Source organism: Capsicum annuum, chromosome 10 (assembly GCF_002878395.1).
Source record: "Capsicum annuum cultivar UCD-10X-F1 chromosome 10, UCD10Xv1.1, whole genome shotgun sequence".
Lineage (NCBI taxonomy): Eukaryota > Viridiplantae > Streptophyta > Magnoliopsida > Solanales > Solanaceae > Capsicum > Capsicum annuum.
Genome location: NC_061120.1, coordinates 3,138,327 through 3,155,703, shown reverse-complemented (window position 1 = coordinate 3,155,703; position 17,377 = coordinate 3,138,327). Strand labels below are relative to the sequence as shown.

At 35.0% G+C, this 17,377-nt stretch overlaps 2 protein-coding genes across 2 annotated transcripts; one reads left to right on the top strand and one right to left on the bottom strand.

Annotated features, from left to right (window-relative positions):
* Positions 1-200: 200 nt before the first annotated feature.
* On the bottom strand, positions 201-4,397 carry LOC107844780 (glucan endo-1,3-beta-D-glucosidase). Its single transcript, XM_016689128.2, has 4 exons — positions 4,244-4,397; positions 2,438-2,466; positions 1,551-1,785; positions 201-383 (listed from the first exon to the last, which is right to left on the bottom strand). The coding sequence occupies exons 1-4, from the start codon at positions 4,389-4,391 to the stop codon at positions 358-360; spliced, it is 438 nt and encodes a 145-aa protein (XP_016544614.2). The 5' UTR covers positions 4,392-4,397; the 3' UTR covers positions 201-357.
* Positions 4,398-9,225: 4,828 nt separating this feature from the next.
* On the top strand, positions 9,226-17,099 carry LOC107845300 (mitogen-activated protein kinase 19; the record flags this gene model as incomplete). Its single annotated transcript, XM_047398411.1, is given in 10 exon segments — positions 9,226-10,191; positions 12,790-13,198; positions 13,288-13,415; positions 13,579-13,638; positions 14,410-14,559; positions 14,653-14,808; positions 14,898-15,109; positions 15,199-15,300; positions 15,468-15,631; positions 16,473-17,099. Coding segments are annotated over 10 exon segments (1,785 nt in total). The 3' UTR covers positions 16,850-17,099.
* Between the last annotated feature and the right edge of the window lie 278 nt (positions 17,100-17,377).

Genomic DNA, 17,377 nt, shown 5'->3' with positions numbered 1-17,377 from the left:
TTACTTGTCCAACTTCTAATGAATCAAGATAGTCGTTTGTTGATTCTTTGTTACTTGTATTTTCATGAACAAATTTAATATTTTCCCGCATTTATTTTTTAATTTTATATCGAACACCTGAGAAAACTCGTAATACTTCACATGTGTTTTTAACCATTATCAATAAAGTGAAAGTTGAATCAATTGGATTAACAATGTGATAGAAAGTACAAGATCTTTTATATTACTAATATTAAAAGGTTTATTTTACAAAGGACTATATATTATATTGACCAAAAATTTATTTTTTGTAATAATAAGTGAAAATGGCCTCCTCATTTAGCTGCAAATTATTATCCTAAATCCTAATCATGTCCTTCACTCATAAATACAGCTGCCATAACCTGCCATTGTCAACATAAAACATTATTGATCAATCAAAATTGTTGCATAATGTAATCAAGATTGCATATTTGTAAAAAAGATGTTAGTAGTAGAGTAACAGTCTGTGTTCGACTAATCAATTTGAAAAAAAAAAAAAAACATATTTGTCAATGTTGCAGCAGCATTTTGCACTCCCGACCTTAATTTTAGCGTATTTTTGTCACCTTTTTGTACTGACGTGACACCTTTATTATATAAAATGGGCCCACGCCCCACGTCAAAAGTGTTACATCAGCTAAAAAGGTTGACAAAAGGTGTCACGTCAGCTAAAAAAGATGACAAAAATACGTTAAAATTTAGTTCAGTAATTGAACCCCGTGAAATTGAAGTATGTCGTAGCAATATTTAATGATAATTTAGGGGTACTACATGCGTTACTCTTGAAAAATTGTTTTTACGACTACTCAAAAGCACTTACTTTTTCCCCTGAAAGCTATTCTCTATTGGGCTACAAGTGTCGAGTCAAATTACAACATCAACAACAGACTTAATGTATTCTCACAAAGTGAAGACCGGAGAGGGTAAAGTACGCAAAAGACAATCTAGAAAAAGCATGCATCAAGTCAAATTACAACAACAACATATTCAGTGTATCTCCACAAAGTGGGATCTAGGAAGGGTAATATCTACGCAGTCCATACTACTACCTCATATGAATTCAGTAGAGAGGCTGTTCCGATAGACCCCGACTCAGGACAGATAACAGTATAACAAACAAAAAACATAAAAGCACACAACAAAATGGGATAACACACTGCAGGAAACAAGGCAACCACAAGATAATGCTATAAACTATCTATTCGAAAATCATAGACATTACCGAAACACCGCGAACAAGAAACTCTAGCGCAAATAAAGCACTCTTCCCTACTGTTACGGACGAACTCTTACCCACTAACCCTCTATCCCAACCAGCATCCTCTACACCTTATCAAAGGTCATGTCCTACATAAGCCTTAACTGATTCATATCATGCATGCATAATCAACCTCCCTCTAATATTTCTTCAGCCTACCTCTACCCCGCCTAAAACCATCCATATCAGTCTCTCACACCTCCGTACTGAAGCATTCGAGCATCAAATCAAATTGTGTTACATAAATTGGAAATGAACTAAAGAGACTTACTTGGATCTGTCAAGACAATTAAAGCAGAATTACCAAAGTGACAATTCCAATGGTTCCTTCCTTTGGCTTGGTAATAAAGATTCATAGCAATAGAAGCATGGTTCATAAGATTATCTGGTGAAGAACAAGTACAACCCTTTTGCAATATCCTACAATCTACTTGTGAACATGCATAGTTTATGTTTTCTTCTAGTGTTTTTGAATCTGATGAAGGTTTAGCCACACACCAAGTTTTCTACAAGAAAAAAAAAATGTAAGAAAGATTAGCACTTATTGTTAACTGTGCAATTTGTTTCAATTTGTTTGTCTTGTCTTGGTTCTGAGTATGTACGAGAGTCAAACTAACTAATGTTCAGTGTGAATTCAGACATAGAATCTTTATTTTTATAAGAGATAATCATTCAGTACCCTCCCGGACTATGGTCAAAGTTGCTACGACACACTCTAATTTCACAGGGGTTCTATTACCCTCTGAACTCAATTTTAGCGTATTTTTGTCACCCTTTTGTGCTAACGTGGCATCTTTATTACATAAAATGGGACCCACGTCAAAGGTGTCAGTCACGTTAGCTAAAAAGGATGACAAAAATATGTTAAAATTTATTTCAGGGGGTAATAGGACCCCATGAAATTAGAGTGTATCGTAGCAAATTTGGTCATAGTTCAGGGGTACTAGATGTTTTACTTCAATTTTTCCATCGAAGTGCTCCCTCCGTGGCTTGATTCTGAGTACATATGAGGGTCAAACTAACTAATGTAAAGTGTGAATTCTGACATAAAATCTTCATTTTTGTAAAATTTACATGTTTAAAAATTACGTAAAAAATTTATTAAGACAAACAAATTAAAATGGAGTAACTATATAGTTTTGAGTTGTTGAAGTTTACCTGTTCATTTGCTAACACCAATGTCCCCACTGCAAAAAAAAAAAAAAACAAAAAAAAAAAAAAAAAGAGAGTAATATTATAAGTACTTAGCATCAATTTAATTGCCATTCTACAAGAGGCAAATGATGTCGCATTCGAATCAGATACTTCAAATGCATTGTTTTTAAATGAGCATGCAATCGTTCAACAATTTTAAAAGTTCGAGCAACGTAGGCCAATTTTGGAGATATATAAGGCAATAAATTGCAACGATAATATAACAATTTGTATTACACTACTATTAATTGTCAGATAAACACTCTAACTTTCATTGTGACCATATAGAACACCTCTTGTACACATCGTTTACACAAATTTGAGCGCGTGAAACCCTTTTATCTATATAAGTTAATGGCGGATCCAAACTCATAATCTTCGAATTCTCAATGTGTCTCTGATACAAATGACCAAGTTAAGTCCAAACGAAGTACAAAACAACATGTATGTTCACTGTAATTTCATCGGTGGAGTTTTGAAAAACAAATAACGTAACAAAGTAAGATGTCTAAATCAAATGTCAAAAGTAGATGTTTAAAAATGTTTTGTACTCAATGAAAGAGCAAAATGTTAAATCCTTAAACGAAATGAACAAAGTACAAAACAACAACACGTGCACATTCAGTGTAATTTAACAAGTATAAAGTCTCGAAAAAAGAACAATGTAACAAAGTAAGACAAGACAAGAACAAAACAGCAACATATATATTCGGTGTAATTTCACAAGTGAAGTCTCGAGAAACAAACAACATAACAAAGTAAGACGTCTAATCAAATGCTAGGAGAGTTAGTGTACAAACCTGAAATGTGGGACAAAAGTAGGAAAAGACAAGAACAAAACAGCAACATGCATGTTCGGTGTAATTTCACAAGTGAAGTCTCGAGAAACGAACAATAACGTAACAAAGTAAAATGTCTAAATTGAATGCTAGGAGAGTTAGTGTACAAATCTGAAATGTGAAATAAAAGTAGAAAAGGCAAGCATAAAACATCAATATGTATATATTGCATAATGTATATAGCGTAATTTCACAAGTTAAGTCTCGAAAAACGAACAACTTAACACGGTAAGATGTCTAAATCAAATGCTAGGAGAGTTGGTGTACAAACCTGAAATGTGAGACAAAAGTAGAAAAGGCAAGTACAGAACAACAAGGATGTTCAGTATAATTTCACAAGTATAGTACGAACAACGTAACAAGTAGTCTACAAACATGAAATGTGGGACAAAGGTAGGAAAAGGCAAGTAACAACAACATACTATGTTAAGTGTAATTTCACAACTGGAGTCTCGAGAATCGAACAACTTAATAAAATAAGATGTCCAAATCAAATGCTAGGAGAATATGGGACAAAAGTAGGAAAAGACAACATATCTTTTTATTATAATTTCACAAGTGAAGTCTTAAGAAACGAATACAACTACAACAACAAACCCACCCAGTGTATTCTCATATGGTGGAATCTGGGGAGGGTAAGATGTACACAGTCCATACCACTACCTCCGGAGAAGACAAGGAATAATAATCAGATTCGTAACAAAGCATGGACTAGGCTGACATGACGTCTCGAGAAACGAATAACGTAACTAAATCAAATGCTAGGAGTTAGTGTACAAACATGGAATCTAGGACAAAAGTAGGACATGGCAAGAAGAAAACAACAACATGGATGCTCAGTGTAATTTCACAAGTGAAGTACGAACAACATAACAATAACGTAACAAAGTAAGATGTCAAAAAATCAAATACTAGGAGTTAGTGTACAAACCTAAAACATGAGACAAAAGTAGTAAAAGGATGCAAGTTGCTTTAGCCATAGTTAATAATGAGTGTTCTTGTACTTGTTGTGACACAGAGAAAAACAGACTGAAATTTTCTTGAATTTTGCAGAGAAAGTGAGTGAAAAGGTGCAACATTTTAAGGGGAGAAAGAGGAGGGGGGGGGGGGGGGGGGCATAACGGCTATATTTATTGTATTTGAGAGACGTTACAACTTAAGTGGAATCTTGTGGGGCCAAAATGGACAAAAGAGAAGTCCATTAGGAGGACTTTTATGGTGTTATTTTTGACTTTATTTGTAATTATTAAAGAAACATTTATTAGTACTATTTTGTTTTGGCAAATTGCCTTTTTATATTCTAGTAAAATGAAGAGATTAGTTGGTTTTAGTAACCGTTAGGGTCGTTGAATTTTGATCTTGTTGGTTGTTGTGATGATGAAGATGGTTTTTACTGGTGGCGAATGTTGGAAGTTGGAGATGATGAAGGTGGTAATTGACAATAATGTCGATAGTTATTTGTAGAGATGATGGTTGGTAATAATGATTGTGAGCAGTGACAAGGTGGTGAAAGTTATCGATGCAGTGCTGATGATGGTGATATATAATGGTGGTTAATGATAGCAGTTTTGCAATAGTTGTAATGATGCTTGTGCTGTGGTGGCTGACAACTACGGTAGTGGTGGTCACGATCAGAGGCGAATCCTGGATTTGAAAAGCGTGGATGCACCATTATCTTGACATAACGGTCAAGATTGTTTCAATGATGAATGATCTTGACACAAGCGGTCAAGATTCTTCAAATGACAACTGAGGAATAGTGTCATGTCTGATTGACTGGTCGATAGAGGCTTAAGCAATATATATAGGCCAAATATGGGTTTTAAGGTAATAAATAACTAGTAGCCCAGTGGTAAAGGGTATAGTATCTAAACAAAATGTCACAAGTTCGAATCCAAAAGCAAAAGAATGTTGTCTGTTGGACTCGATCCTGGGTTGCTAGTGTGGAAAAGATCAGCTAGAACCAACGCGACCAAAGTTCACTAGTATTCAATAGGGTGCACATAATTTATATAACAATTTCTTAAGGTATATACATGTACATATATAGAACTCTTTTCGAACTTAATAGGTGCAGTGCACCTCCATCCTAACAAGCGTGGGTCCGCCCCTGGTCACGATTATAGATGTGATTGTTTCACAACAGCGATAAAGTTGCTTGTGCAGTGATGGTTACCCCTAGACTTTTTTTTCGGTATTTTAATGTCATATATATGCCCACTTGGACACGTGTAAATATGAGGTGGCGCGTGTATTACACACGCTAATACACGGGTAAAAACGAGTACACGCGCCAGCGTCGAATCTGGGTATAGAGTTTCGGGGGGGAATTAAATCCACTTTAAAAAGTCTAGGAGGGTAATAGGACCCCCCGCAAAGTTCAGTATGCTCAACTGAAAATCCGATCAAAGTTCAAATATTTTCGTGAGTATTATCCTTTATTTTATCTAAGTTTTTGCCCTTATCAATTTTTCATAGAATATGCATAGGGAATAAAGTAATACCCCATTCATTATGGAGTAGGGACCAAACTTTATATAGTGATAACTCATAAAAGCTATACTTTACCAATAATAAAATAATAATGATCTTAAAAAATTAAAATGAATGGACCACATTTGAGCAAAGAAAGTGAAACAAAAAAAAAAAATTAATAGTAAATGATGGAAGCATCCAAGTACATGCAACACAAGAATATAATTTTAGATTTTTCCACCATTGACTAAACAAGACAAAAAAAATCATAAAAGAAAAAAATTTAAATATAATTTTTGTGGGGTTGTAACAAAGTTGCAAGTTGCAAGAAAAAATTTAAATATAATTTAAATCATAATATATGATGAATAAAAATAAAAGACGAATCTAAGATTCAAAGTTAATATATATTAGATTTATCTTATTATGTGTATAGATTTAGTTATTCTTTTAACAAATATATAAAATTTTAATCAAAATTATTATATTTTGTGGTACTTTACATACTAGATATTAAAAGTGCTCAATCTAATTTATGAAAGGTTTGATATTGCTTAGGTAAAAATCATAGAAAATAAAACAAAAATTTATCAATTATTGAGGAACTAATTAACTCAAAAACAAGAATACTAGGTGATATATTCTATCTACTTAATATTTAGTAAAAAAAAAGTTACTCGATATTCATGCTGATGAAGACACTAATAAAATGAAGGACATAATTAATTCATGTATCATAAGTACCTAATAAAATAATTAGTGGCGGAGTAACCTTTCATTCAGGGAGTTATTTGAATTTGCTTCGACGAAATTTTATAGTACTATTTTTATATAATTAAAAATATTATTTTATGTATATATAGCAGATATTAAACTCTTTTCGACTAGTTCATAGATTTACTTCTGAACTCTTTCAATAAAAATTCTGATTCCGCCGCAACATAAAGAAAAAACAAGACATCATCAAACAAAACTTTAAATAAATCTTTTAACTGCCCCCACCAATAATTTATTCATTTGTACTTCATATACAAACCATTTAATCAGTGACAGAGCCATAATTTTTATCAAAAGGTTCACAAGTAAATATACGAATTAAATCGAAGAGAGTTTGACATTAACTATATATACATAAAAAATAATTTTGATCATGTATATATAACATAATTTTTTATCGAAGGAGGTTCGAATGAATCCCTTATCCCAAGTGTAGCTCCACCCCTGCCTCTAACCCCACCATGGGTGGAGCCAGTTTGGAGTCAGGTTTTATTCGAACTCTTTCAATGAAAATTATATTATTTATACATAATTAAAATTATTATTATTATATATATAATCGATGTTGATTCCCTATTGACTAGTTAGTTTTTATGTTTGTTTCTTTATATTTTAAACCTCTTACTGAAAGTTCTAATTCCGCTACTCATGACCCGCACTTCATACGAACCCCTTTCGATAAAAATTGTATTATTTATACATGATTAAAATCATATTATATATATATATATATATATAGTAAATGTTGATCTCTTTTCGACTAATGTATATTTACTTCTTCAAATTATTTTGATTTTTTTTTTTTTTAGTGAAAGTTCTAATTCCGTTACTGACTCGCACCCCCACACTATAGGGTTAATTTAGCAACTAAGTGAAGCAACCTCACATATAAGTGCCACGTGATATTTATTAACCCTCCAACTTTTCTTTTTAATAATTTATTATGTGCCACATATTTAATCACATAACAAAGTTTACTTTAGTTTTTAAAATAAAGTTGATGGTGAGTGACAAAGACTTAAGCTCAATCTTTCTAGATTCAATCATTGGGGCAATTACCAATTTTTTATATTTTAAAAAAATATTTCTAACCATCTAATATTTGAAATTACTAACTCAAATAATTTGAAATCAAAAAGAGTTTAATTTCTCTATTTTTACATATAAAAATCAAAATCTCTAATTAAGAATTAAAATTTTTAATTAATTTCATGTAAGAATAAAGTACTTTTTTAGAGACATTTAAATAATCCACATATTGAAATAAAAAAAAATTTCGTTCGAAGCGGTTTCTAAAAAACGAGCTCTGTAAATTATAATCTGTGAATTTAGATTTAATTGGACACAATACAAATATCGAACACCATCCAAATGAAATTGATTTATTATTGAACTTTGAGGCATGCTTCATGACTTAATAATACAAATAATTAAAAGATAATTAGGTTTTTATACATAAACATACACATACTCTACTAGCAAACCTTTTTCTAAATCAATTAAAATAAAAATTAAACTATCATTATATATCTTATTAAAAAATTATATTATATTTGGACTTGTTCAGTATGAAATAAAACATTTTTACTTAAAGAAAAAGACTTGTAATTATATAATTATTGTATGAAATGCTTGCATGTGTATGATTTATTTATTTATTTATTTATGTGGCGTTCACACTATACTTTCAATTTAATCATTGTCATTTGACAGATAATATGAGCATTCAAAAAAGTTTAATTTATATTTCAATGATTTTAAGATATGTACTCTAATTAATAAGATATATAAATTTTTTCATACAAATTACTCTAAATTGATTTTCCATACATTTTTTCGAATTTAAATTTATCGAGATACATAATATATTCAACGAAGATACATTATTTTCTTTATAAAGATATATATAATTAGCTCTTGATATACTTTTTCGATTCTGAATCTGTCGAAATACATAATTAACTTTAAATACATCCAATGAAGACACATAATTAGTTCAAATTTTTGTAATTATTTTATGAAGCTGGAGATTTATATAAATAAGATAAGTTAAGGTATATGTTTATGATATTTTTCATTTAAACATGGCCAATGACCGTAGAAACGATGGTTCTAATCTCAATAAACGGATAAAGTTGGCATATAATACATAAATGTATCGTTTAACTCGACTTCAACTCGCATCTATGACCTCTAACTTTGGTTGTGCATAAGTCGACACTTTAACTTGTATAAAGTTGAACAAGTAAACACATGCGTCATATATGGTGTGTTACGTTGTCAATGTATTCTACATGCGTCCTACGTGTATTATATCATACAGGACCGGTGCACGTATTTATTTAACTTAATACAAGTTTAAGGATCTGTTTGTAAACATACAAAGTTGGAGGTCATAGATGTACATTGAATGTTTGAAAATAAGTTAAAAGACATATTTATATATTATGCCGATAAAGTTTTATCTATCTTTTTTAACCCACATACTTTCTGTCCTTTATAAAAAGACCCCTGCACTTCTCAAAACTCTTCTCCTTTCTCCTTTGTTCATCTCCATTAAATCTTCGAAACTCATTAAAGGGTTCCTCTATATCCACTAATTCTTCACTTTCTTTCCATTTTCTTGATATATTTTTCGCTCCATTTATAGTTTTTTTTTTTGTTGTAGTAAGAGTTTTTACAGTACGTTTAGGTTCTTGAATTGGGCAAGAATAACGAGGATTTTCAGTTTTACTAAGCGGAAGCTTTAGTATACCGAGCTGTCCTTTTTTAGTTTGGTTTTGATGAGCATAGCGGTAGCTTTAGTGTACCGAGCTGTTCTTTTTTAGTTTGGTTTTTGACAGGGCATAGCGGTAGCTTTAGTGTACCGAGCTGTCCTTTTTTAGTTTGGTTTTTGATAGAGTATAGCGGCTGCTTTAGTATACCGAGCTGTCTTTTGTTTAGTTTGGGTTTGATCTGATCTTTTGTTGAAGAACCTTAGGTTCTTGAATTGGGCGAGAAAAACGAGGATTTTCAGTTTTGGAAATAGGGAGCAGCTGTGGTCCGTCCCTTTCTCAAATTTCGTGGATAGCGGAAGCTTTAGTGTATCGAGCTGTCTTATTTTAGTTTGGTTTTGATGAGCATAACAGTTGTTTTAGTATATCGAGTTGTCCTTTTTTAGTCTGGTTTTGATTCACATAGCGATAGTTTAGTGTACCGAGTTGTCCTTGTTTAGCTTGGTTTTGATGTACACAGATTTGGTGGGGCTCTTTCTTTCTTGAACCCTTTGCACAGCGAGAGCTTTAGTGTATTGAGTTGTGGGACTCTTTCTCGAAACTTGTGCATAGTGGGAGCTTTAGTATATTTGAACTGTGGTGGGGCTCTTTTTTGAACCCTGTGCATAGCGGTAACTTTAGTGTACCGAACTGGACGGATCTTTGTTTAGTTTAGGTTTGATCTGATCTTTTTGTTTAAGATCCTTTTTAGTGAGTTTTTGCTGTACGTTTAGGTTCTTGAATTGGGAATTTCTGGTTTTGGTGGTTGTGTTTTGAGTTTGATCTAAGAGTGTTGGTTCTTTTTGAGGTTATTGGTGTACTGGGGTTGTTGGAAAATTATCAAATTATGATGCAACAAGATCGTCGCAAGAAGGTTTCTGTCTATCTCTATCTCTGAAATCTTTTTATTTTTTTTGTACTGAATGAGAGATCTTGAAGCAATAGGACGGTGTTGTTGTTATATTTTTGCTTTTTGGATGGGTTAGAGGTGTTAGCTCAACTATGTTTGCATGAATTGAATTTATGAAAGCAATGTTTTTTACTTAAGCCAACGATCTATTGGAAACCGCCTCTCTACCTTCCAAGGTAGGGGTAAGGTTCGTGTACAAACTACCCTCTCCGAACCGCAACTGTGGGATTGCATTGTGTATGTTGTCGTTAGTTGTTGAATATATGAAAGTAATGCTTTTTACTTAAGCCAACGATCTATTGGAAACCGCCTCTCTACCTCCCAAGGTAGGGGTAAGGTTCGTGTACAAACTACCCTCTCCGAACCGCAACTGTGGGATTACATTGTGTATGTTGTTGTTAGTTGTTGAATATATGAAAGTAATGCTTTTTACTTAAGCCAATAATCTATTGTAAACCGCCTATCTGCCTCCGAAGGTAGGGGTAAGGTTTGTGCACAAACTACCCTCTCCGGACCGCAATTGTGGGATTGCATTGTGTATGTTGTTGTTAGTCGTTGAATGATTGAGTATATGAAAGTAATGCTTTTTACTTAAGCCAATGATCTATTGGGAACCGCCTCGCGACCTCCCTAAGGTAGGGGTAAGTTTTCTGTACAAACTACCCTCTCCAGACCACAATTGTGGGATTACATTGTGTATGTTGTTGTTAGTTGTTGAACGATTGAATATATGAAGGTAATGCTTTTACGTAAGCCAATGATCTATTGGAAACCGCCTCTCTACCTCCCAAGGTAGGGGTAAGGTTTGTGTACGAACTACCCTCTTCGGACTGCAATTGTGGGATTATATTGTGTATGTTGTTGTTAGTTGTTGAACGATTGAATATATGAAAGTAATGCTTTTACGTAAGCCGCTGATCTATTGAAAACCGCCTCTCTACCTCCCAAGGTAGGGGTAAGGTTTGTGTGGGATTACATTGTGTATGTTGTTGTTAGTTCTTGACTATATGAAAGTAGATGTGGATACAGTTTAGGCTCTTTTTGAGATTAGTGTGTTTACTAGGTTGTTGGGAAATTCTCAAATTAAGATGCAACGAGATCATTGCAAGAATGTTTCTATTTCTATATCGTAGAAAATTTGATTCTTTTTTTAACCAAAGGAGAGGTCTTCAAGAAATATGAGAATCTCATTGTTAATTATTTGCTTTTTGAGGGGTTAGAAGTGTTAGCTCAATAACGTTTGCATGAATCGAACTGAATCTAGCTGAAGAAATTGGGGTTTTTGTCACTTGGAATTTTTTGTTTTCTGGTCAGTTCTTTAATAGTTGTTTGGCAACAGATTTGGTTGGAATTTGAAACATAATTGTTTGAAGCTGAAGTTGTAAAATGTTATTTGTAAGTTAGAAGTTGTGTTAAAAACTAAGTTGCGTGGACTCTTCACTTTCGATGCCGCACCCGTGTCAGATTCTCCAAAAATCCACTAGCTTTGGCGAATTTGATACGCACCCGTTGACATATTTGAAGAGTTTGTGCAACATAGGTTAAAAAAAGCTGAAGTTTTGATTATCAAACTTGAAAAACGTATCTTCAAAAACTAACCAAAAAATCATTTGAATACAAGCCAAACAATGTTTTGATAATTTTTTTTGCAAAAAAAAAAAAAGAAAAAAAAGAAAAAGGAAAAATCACCATGTCTGAACTGGCCCAAATTCGTCCATTTTCTTGATTGTACGAAGCACAAATTTTTTTCTAAAAGAAAGTTCAGGTCCATATTGCTGCTAAAGGAAGAAACTTTATTATGGTAGAAATATTTTTGTTCTTGGAACTTGAGGCTGAGAGTATGTAAGGCTAATTACTTAACTTGTCTCCGTAATTGTTGGTGTTATTTGGCATTATTAAATGTCTAGCTGCATTATCCTTACCCTTTTTGAGTGAAAAAATTGTTCTTGGAACTTGGAAGGAAGATTCTTTTAAGTTATCTAGCGGTGTGTATCCCATTTTTTTGTGTGCTTTTATGTTTTTTGTTTGTTTGTTTGATTATACTGTTATCTGTCCTGAGCCGGGGGTCTATCGGAAACAGCCCCTCTACTTCATCTTAGTTAGTGGTATGAACTGCGTACTCTTTACCCTCCCCAGACCTCACTTTGTGGGAACACACTGGGTATGTTGTTGTTGCTGTTGTATTTCTTCTTCTTAGGGAAAAGGTAACCTTATGATTGAGAAGGGGGAGAATAGGTTTCTTAATCTTTACTTCATGCCAATTGTTTCATTTGTTGAATGTGATCAAATTCTTAATTCCCTGTCCTTTTCTTTTTGGCTCTGAAAGTAGATCATATGCTCTTTTCAGTAGATAATCAATCGTTGTCTCTTCTGTGAAAGGCTTGCTTATTAAGTGATAAAAATGCTATTTTTAAGTTGATTTTGACCATCTTTATGGAAGTATAGTTTGAAAATAGCAACATAAAAATTTCGTTGTTGCTTGTTTGCCTACTTGTTAGTGGAATGAATAATATGGTAAAGCTACCATGGCACGCCTGTACTGACTTTTCTTCAATGTTTCAGAATACAAAAGAAGTGGAGTTCTTTACGGAGTATGGAGAGGCAAATAGGTATAAAATTCTGGAAGTTATAGGGAAGGGAAGCTATGGAGTTGTTTGTGCCGCCATTGATACTCATACAGGAGAAAAAGTGGCGATTAAGAAAATAACTAATATTTTCGAGCACATTTCTGATGCAATTCGAATATTGCGTGAAATTAAATTGCTTAGGCTTTTAAGGCATCCTGATATCGTGGACATCAAGAGAATCATGTTACCACCGTCAAAACGAGACTTCAAAGATATTTATGTTGTCTTTGAGCTTATGGAATCTGATCTTCACCATGTTATTAAAGCTAATGATGACTTGTCACATGAACACCATCGCTTTTTCCTATATCAGATGCTACGAGCACTGAAATATATGCACACAGGTAAATTATCTTGTGAATGTGGTCACTAGTACTTGTGAAGGGGAAGTATTTTCTATTTTCCATGTCTGACTTGTACATGTTTGTTTCAGCGAATGTGTACCATCGAGATCTTAAGCCGAAAAATATATTGGCAAATGCAAACTGTAAACTCAAAATATGTGACCTAGGATTGGCAAGGGTTGCATTCAATGATACGCCAAGCACAGTACTTTGGACGGTATGCTTTCTTTAGATCTTTGTCCCATCTGCGATCAATGTCAGTAATGGCGTTTTAATTTTTCTTGATATCGGGTAAACTTTACTTGAAGTGCATTTTATTCATTATATCTTCAGTTTTTGATGTCATTTCTTGACTTCTTGTCTTCTGCCACGCCATGCAGGATTATGTTGCTACAAGGTGGTACAGGGCTCCTGAACTATGTGGATCTTTCTTTTCCAAGGTAGTTCATGCTAACAATGTGCCGCTTGTGCTGTCGTCTATTTAGTAATTTCTTAGTAGGTGGTAGTTTTTCATGTATCTATGTCCGTCCGTACCCCCCCACCCCCCAGGTCTTGGACAAGGAAAAACGGTAAGAAGAGAGCACATAATTAGTTGAACCATGAAGTTGACATGAGCTAAGTTGCACGGACTCTTCACTTTCGATGCTGTACTCGTGTCGGATTCTTCAAAAATACACTATTTTTGGCGAATCCGACACGCACCCATTGACATTTTTGATGAATCCGAGCAACGTAGGACATGAGTAGTTCTGTGTTCAGTTCATTTGTCCGTCTTAGGATTGCAGGTTTGACCACACTGTAATCAAATCATTTTACGCACTAGGCCAGGGATAGAGCAATTATACTGTTACTTGTCTTCTGATGCCGTTAAAGTATCATGTATAGGCTCTTTTTTCCCAATAGCTATAGGAAGGCGAAAAGGTACTCGTTCCACTCTCGTTGCAACGGCTGAGTACTGATACTGTTAGAAGCTTGTGGTATTTTGGTTAGAATACCAGTTTTACGTAGTCAATACAATTACGTGTATTTGAGTGATGTGTAGATTACAGCCGTTCTTGTTCAGGGAGGACTATTGAACTCTCCTGGAAGTTGAATTATCTATTCTTCAGGTAACTGTGTCAGGTCCTGCGTTAATTTTTCTGCGGGGTCTTACTGATGTTTTTGCGGATTTGTTTTCTATATCTTTATATTGTGCTTGCATATTCATTCAGTATACACCTGCCATCGATATTTGGAGTATCGGCTGCATTTTCGCGGAGGTACTGACAGGAAAACCATTGTTCCCCGGCAAAAGTGTTGTTCATCAGTTAGATTTGATGACTGATCTTCTTGGGACGCCGTCGGCTGATACCATATCTGGGGTAAAAACGTTGTCTACTTGTTTTTCGGTGGATAACTCGATGTCAACCTTATCTTGCAACATATTGATATAGATAGTTGTCTCTTGAGTGCAGGTTCGTAATGAGAAGGCAAGAAAGTATTTGACGAGCATGCGGAAAAAGGACCCAGTTTCTTTTTCAGAGAAATTTCCCGATGCAGATCCTCTGGTGCTGCGACTGTTGCAGAGGTTGTTAGCATTTGATCCAAAGGATCGACCTACTGCCGAAGAGGTAATTGTGCCTCCGAATATATCCCTGATTTTAACGTTAGCATTAAATGGTATCTTTATCTTTCTTGGTTCTAATTTTGCTTCCTTTAGGCTTTATCCGATCCTTATTTCAACGGACTGGCCAAGATTGAGAGGGAACCGTCTTGTCGGCCAATCTCTAATCTGGAATTTGAATTTGAGAGACGAAGGGTAACAAAGGAGGACATTAAGGAGTTAATTTTTCGGGAGATATTGGAATATCATCCGCAACTTCAAAAGGATTACGTTGCTGGAAATGACGGCACAAATTTCCTCTATCCTAGGTTCTAACAAGCTCCTCGACTAGTGTTTATTTCTAATTTGCGTTAGCATGTTTTATCTTATTTCCGTTTGTGGAAGTTTCCATTTGCAGCGCAAGTGATCAGTTTAGAAGGCAATTTGCTTATCTCGAGGAAAATAATCGTAACAGTGGGCCAGTTATTCCTCTCGGTAGAAAGCACGTCTCTCTCCCACGGTAAGATTATACAAGATTCCTTCATGTATGCTTCTCTTTGTTCTTCCGTTGCTTATATATATTCGAGAGAAGTGATCATGATTTTGAACGCAGGATAAGTGCTTACGAAGTCTTAAACTGTCTCGTATTTTCTTTGGTTAATCACGTATCTTCCTAAACGTGTGCAGATCTGCAGTCAATTCCAGTACCATTCCCCCCAAACCTAGGCAGAACGTCTCTGTGTTTGATCATACGCAAGTAACAGAAAAATCGGCTACTGATGTCAGAGTCGCAGAGAAAATCTCAGGAACTACACAAAACTTTTCACGACCACCACACCGTGTCCATGCAGGTACGGTTACACACATATTTACCGTTTGGGCTTCTAGCCGCCAATGTGATATTATATCAAATACCTGTCGATGGAACTAAGTCAATTATTTTACCACGTTTTACTCGACTTGCCTCTAAACTTATCCTCCCATGGAATGGAGGAAATCGAAAGTGGATCAAACATGATCATGTCGATGAATACAACAACATACCCGATATAGTCCCACAAAGTGGAGTTTGGGAAGGGTTAAGTGTATGTAGACCTGACCGCAGATGTTGTTTTCCTTAGACCCTCGGCTCCCAAAGCAGTCCGGAAAAATGTAGTAACAGAAGTACAAGGAATAGTAGATAGTGACGAAAACAACAGATAAACAGCACATAGTAATCATATAGTAAATAAAACAAAAAATTAATATGATAGTCGAAGTACAAGAAACAACAAATAGTAACTGAAATCGAAGGACAAGAAATTACAGGCGCGATGCTACAACTGCTAGTATGGACAGTTAACAAGAAAGCGCACTGCTACCTACTAGCATGGACATCTAACAAGACCCTCAATGAATGTACATATATTAACTAAGTTGCACGGACTCTTCACTTTCGATGCCCCACCTGTGTCGGATTCTTCAAAAATCCACTATTTTTGGCGAATCCGACACGCACTTATTGACATTTTTGAGGAGTCCGAGCAACGTATTATATATATATAGTACTTGAATGTTGTAAAAGGCTGTGTTAATTGGATTGTTATCTAATACTCATTTCTATCCTTGTCAGCCAAACCGGGGAGTACTTGAATGTTGTAAAAGGCTGTGTTAATTGGATTGTTATCTAATACTCATTTCTATCCTTGTCAGCCAAACCGGGGAGAGTTGTCGGGCCAATTTTACCGTACGACGGAAGAGCACATACGCACAATACTGGCCTCCTTCCTCATGGCATTTCTCCACATTACATGTTCAGGATGAGCCCCGGGAATCGAGAGAAGTGTGGAACAGAACCCAAGGACACAACCCAAGTTCGGCCCCTACCTGCTCAACGCAACATGAGCGTTGAGATGAACACCAACCCGTATTATCAGACACAAGAAAAAGTAGTATCACAGTTGGGTGGTCAAATCGGAATAGATGCAAAACTACTACAGGCACAAACCCAATTTGGTGCAGTCGGTGCTGCAGCTGTTGCCGTTGCTGCTCACAGAGAGGTTGGCACCGTCCAATATGGTCTGACTTAGCCGATGTTCTTTCAATGGACGGAGTAAAAATTCAAGGCCTACGTTCATCCAACCAACCAAGCCCATCGGAGATTCAATGTACATCATGCGAATGTATCGGTATGTATATGGTATCTGGTTCGGTCTCTCTGCCAAATTTACTCATTTCTCAGTTCAGCTTTTCCCTATGAGTTAGTATGTAAATTTGTAGACTCTGTAGCTACTGCATTGTTGATCCCATTAATGAATAAAATTATCGTTCTTCACGCCACCTTTTGCTTCATCGTCTGAAATTTTCTCTCCGCGAACCTTGATATCGTGCATCTGATCCGAGTTGTTTGAGTGTTGTCAAGGTTGTTGTGTGTCATGTTTACTCAGTAGAAGTCCAGTGAATTATATTGTTTTGTCAACCATTTGTAGGGAAGTAGTTGAGAATTCGGAAGGTTCCGTATGATAGATCTTTGTGGTTTGGTCCTATGGATCTGCGTACAGCGGAAGCTTTAGTGCACCTGGCTACGGTTTTAATTGAGAATTCGGAAGGTTCCGTAC

Coding starts and splice junctions, on each gene's coding strand:
- LOC107844780 (XM_016689128.2), bottom strand. CDS start 4,391: ATGTTGCACCTTTTCACTCACTTTCTCTGCAAAATTCAAGAAAATTTC. Junction 2,467..4,243: donor ACTTTTGTCTCATGTTTTAG/GTTTGTACACTA, acceptor TTTTTTTTGCAG/TGGGGACATTGGTGTTAGCA. Junction 384..1,550: donor AATTGTCTTGACAGATCCAA/GTAAGTCTCTTT, acceptor TGACAATGGCAG/GTTATGGCAGCTGTATTTAT.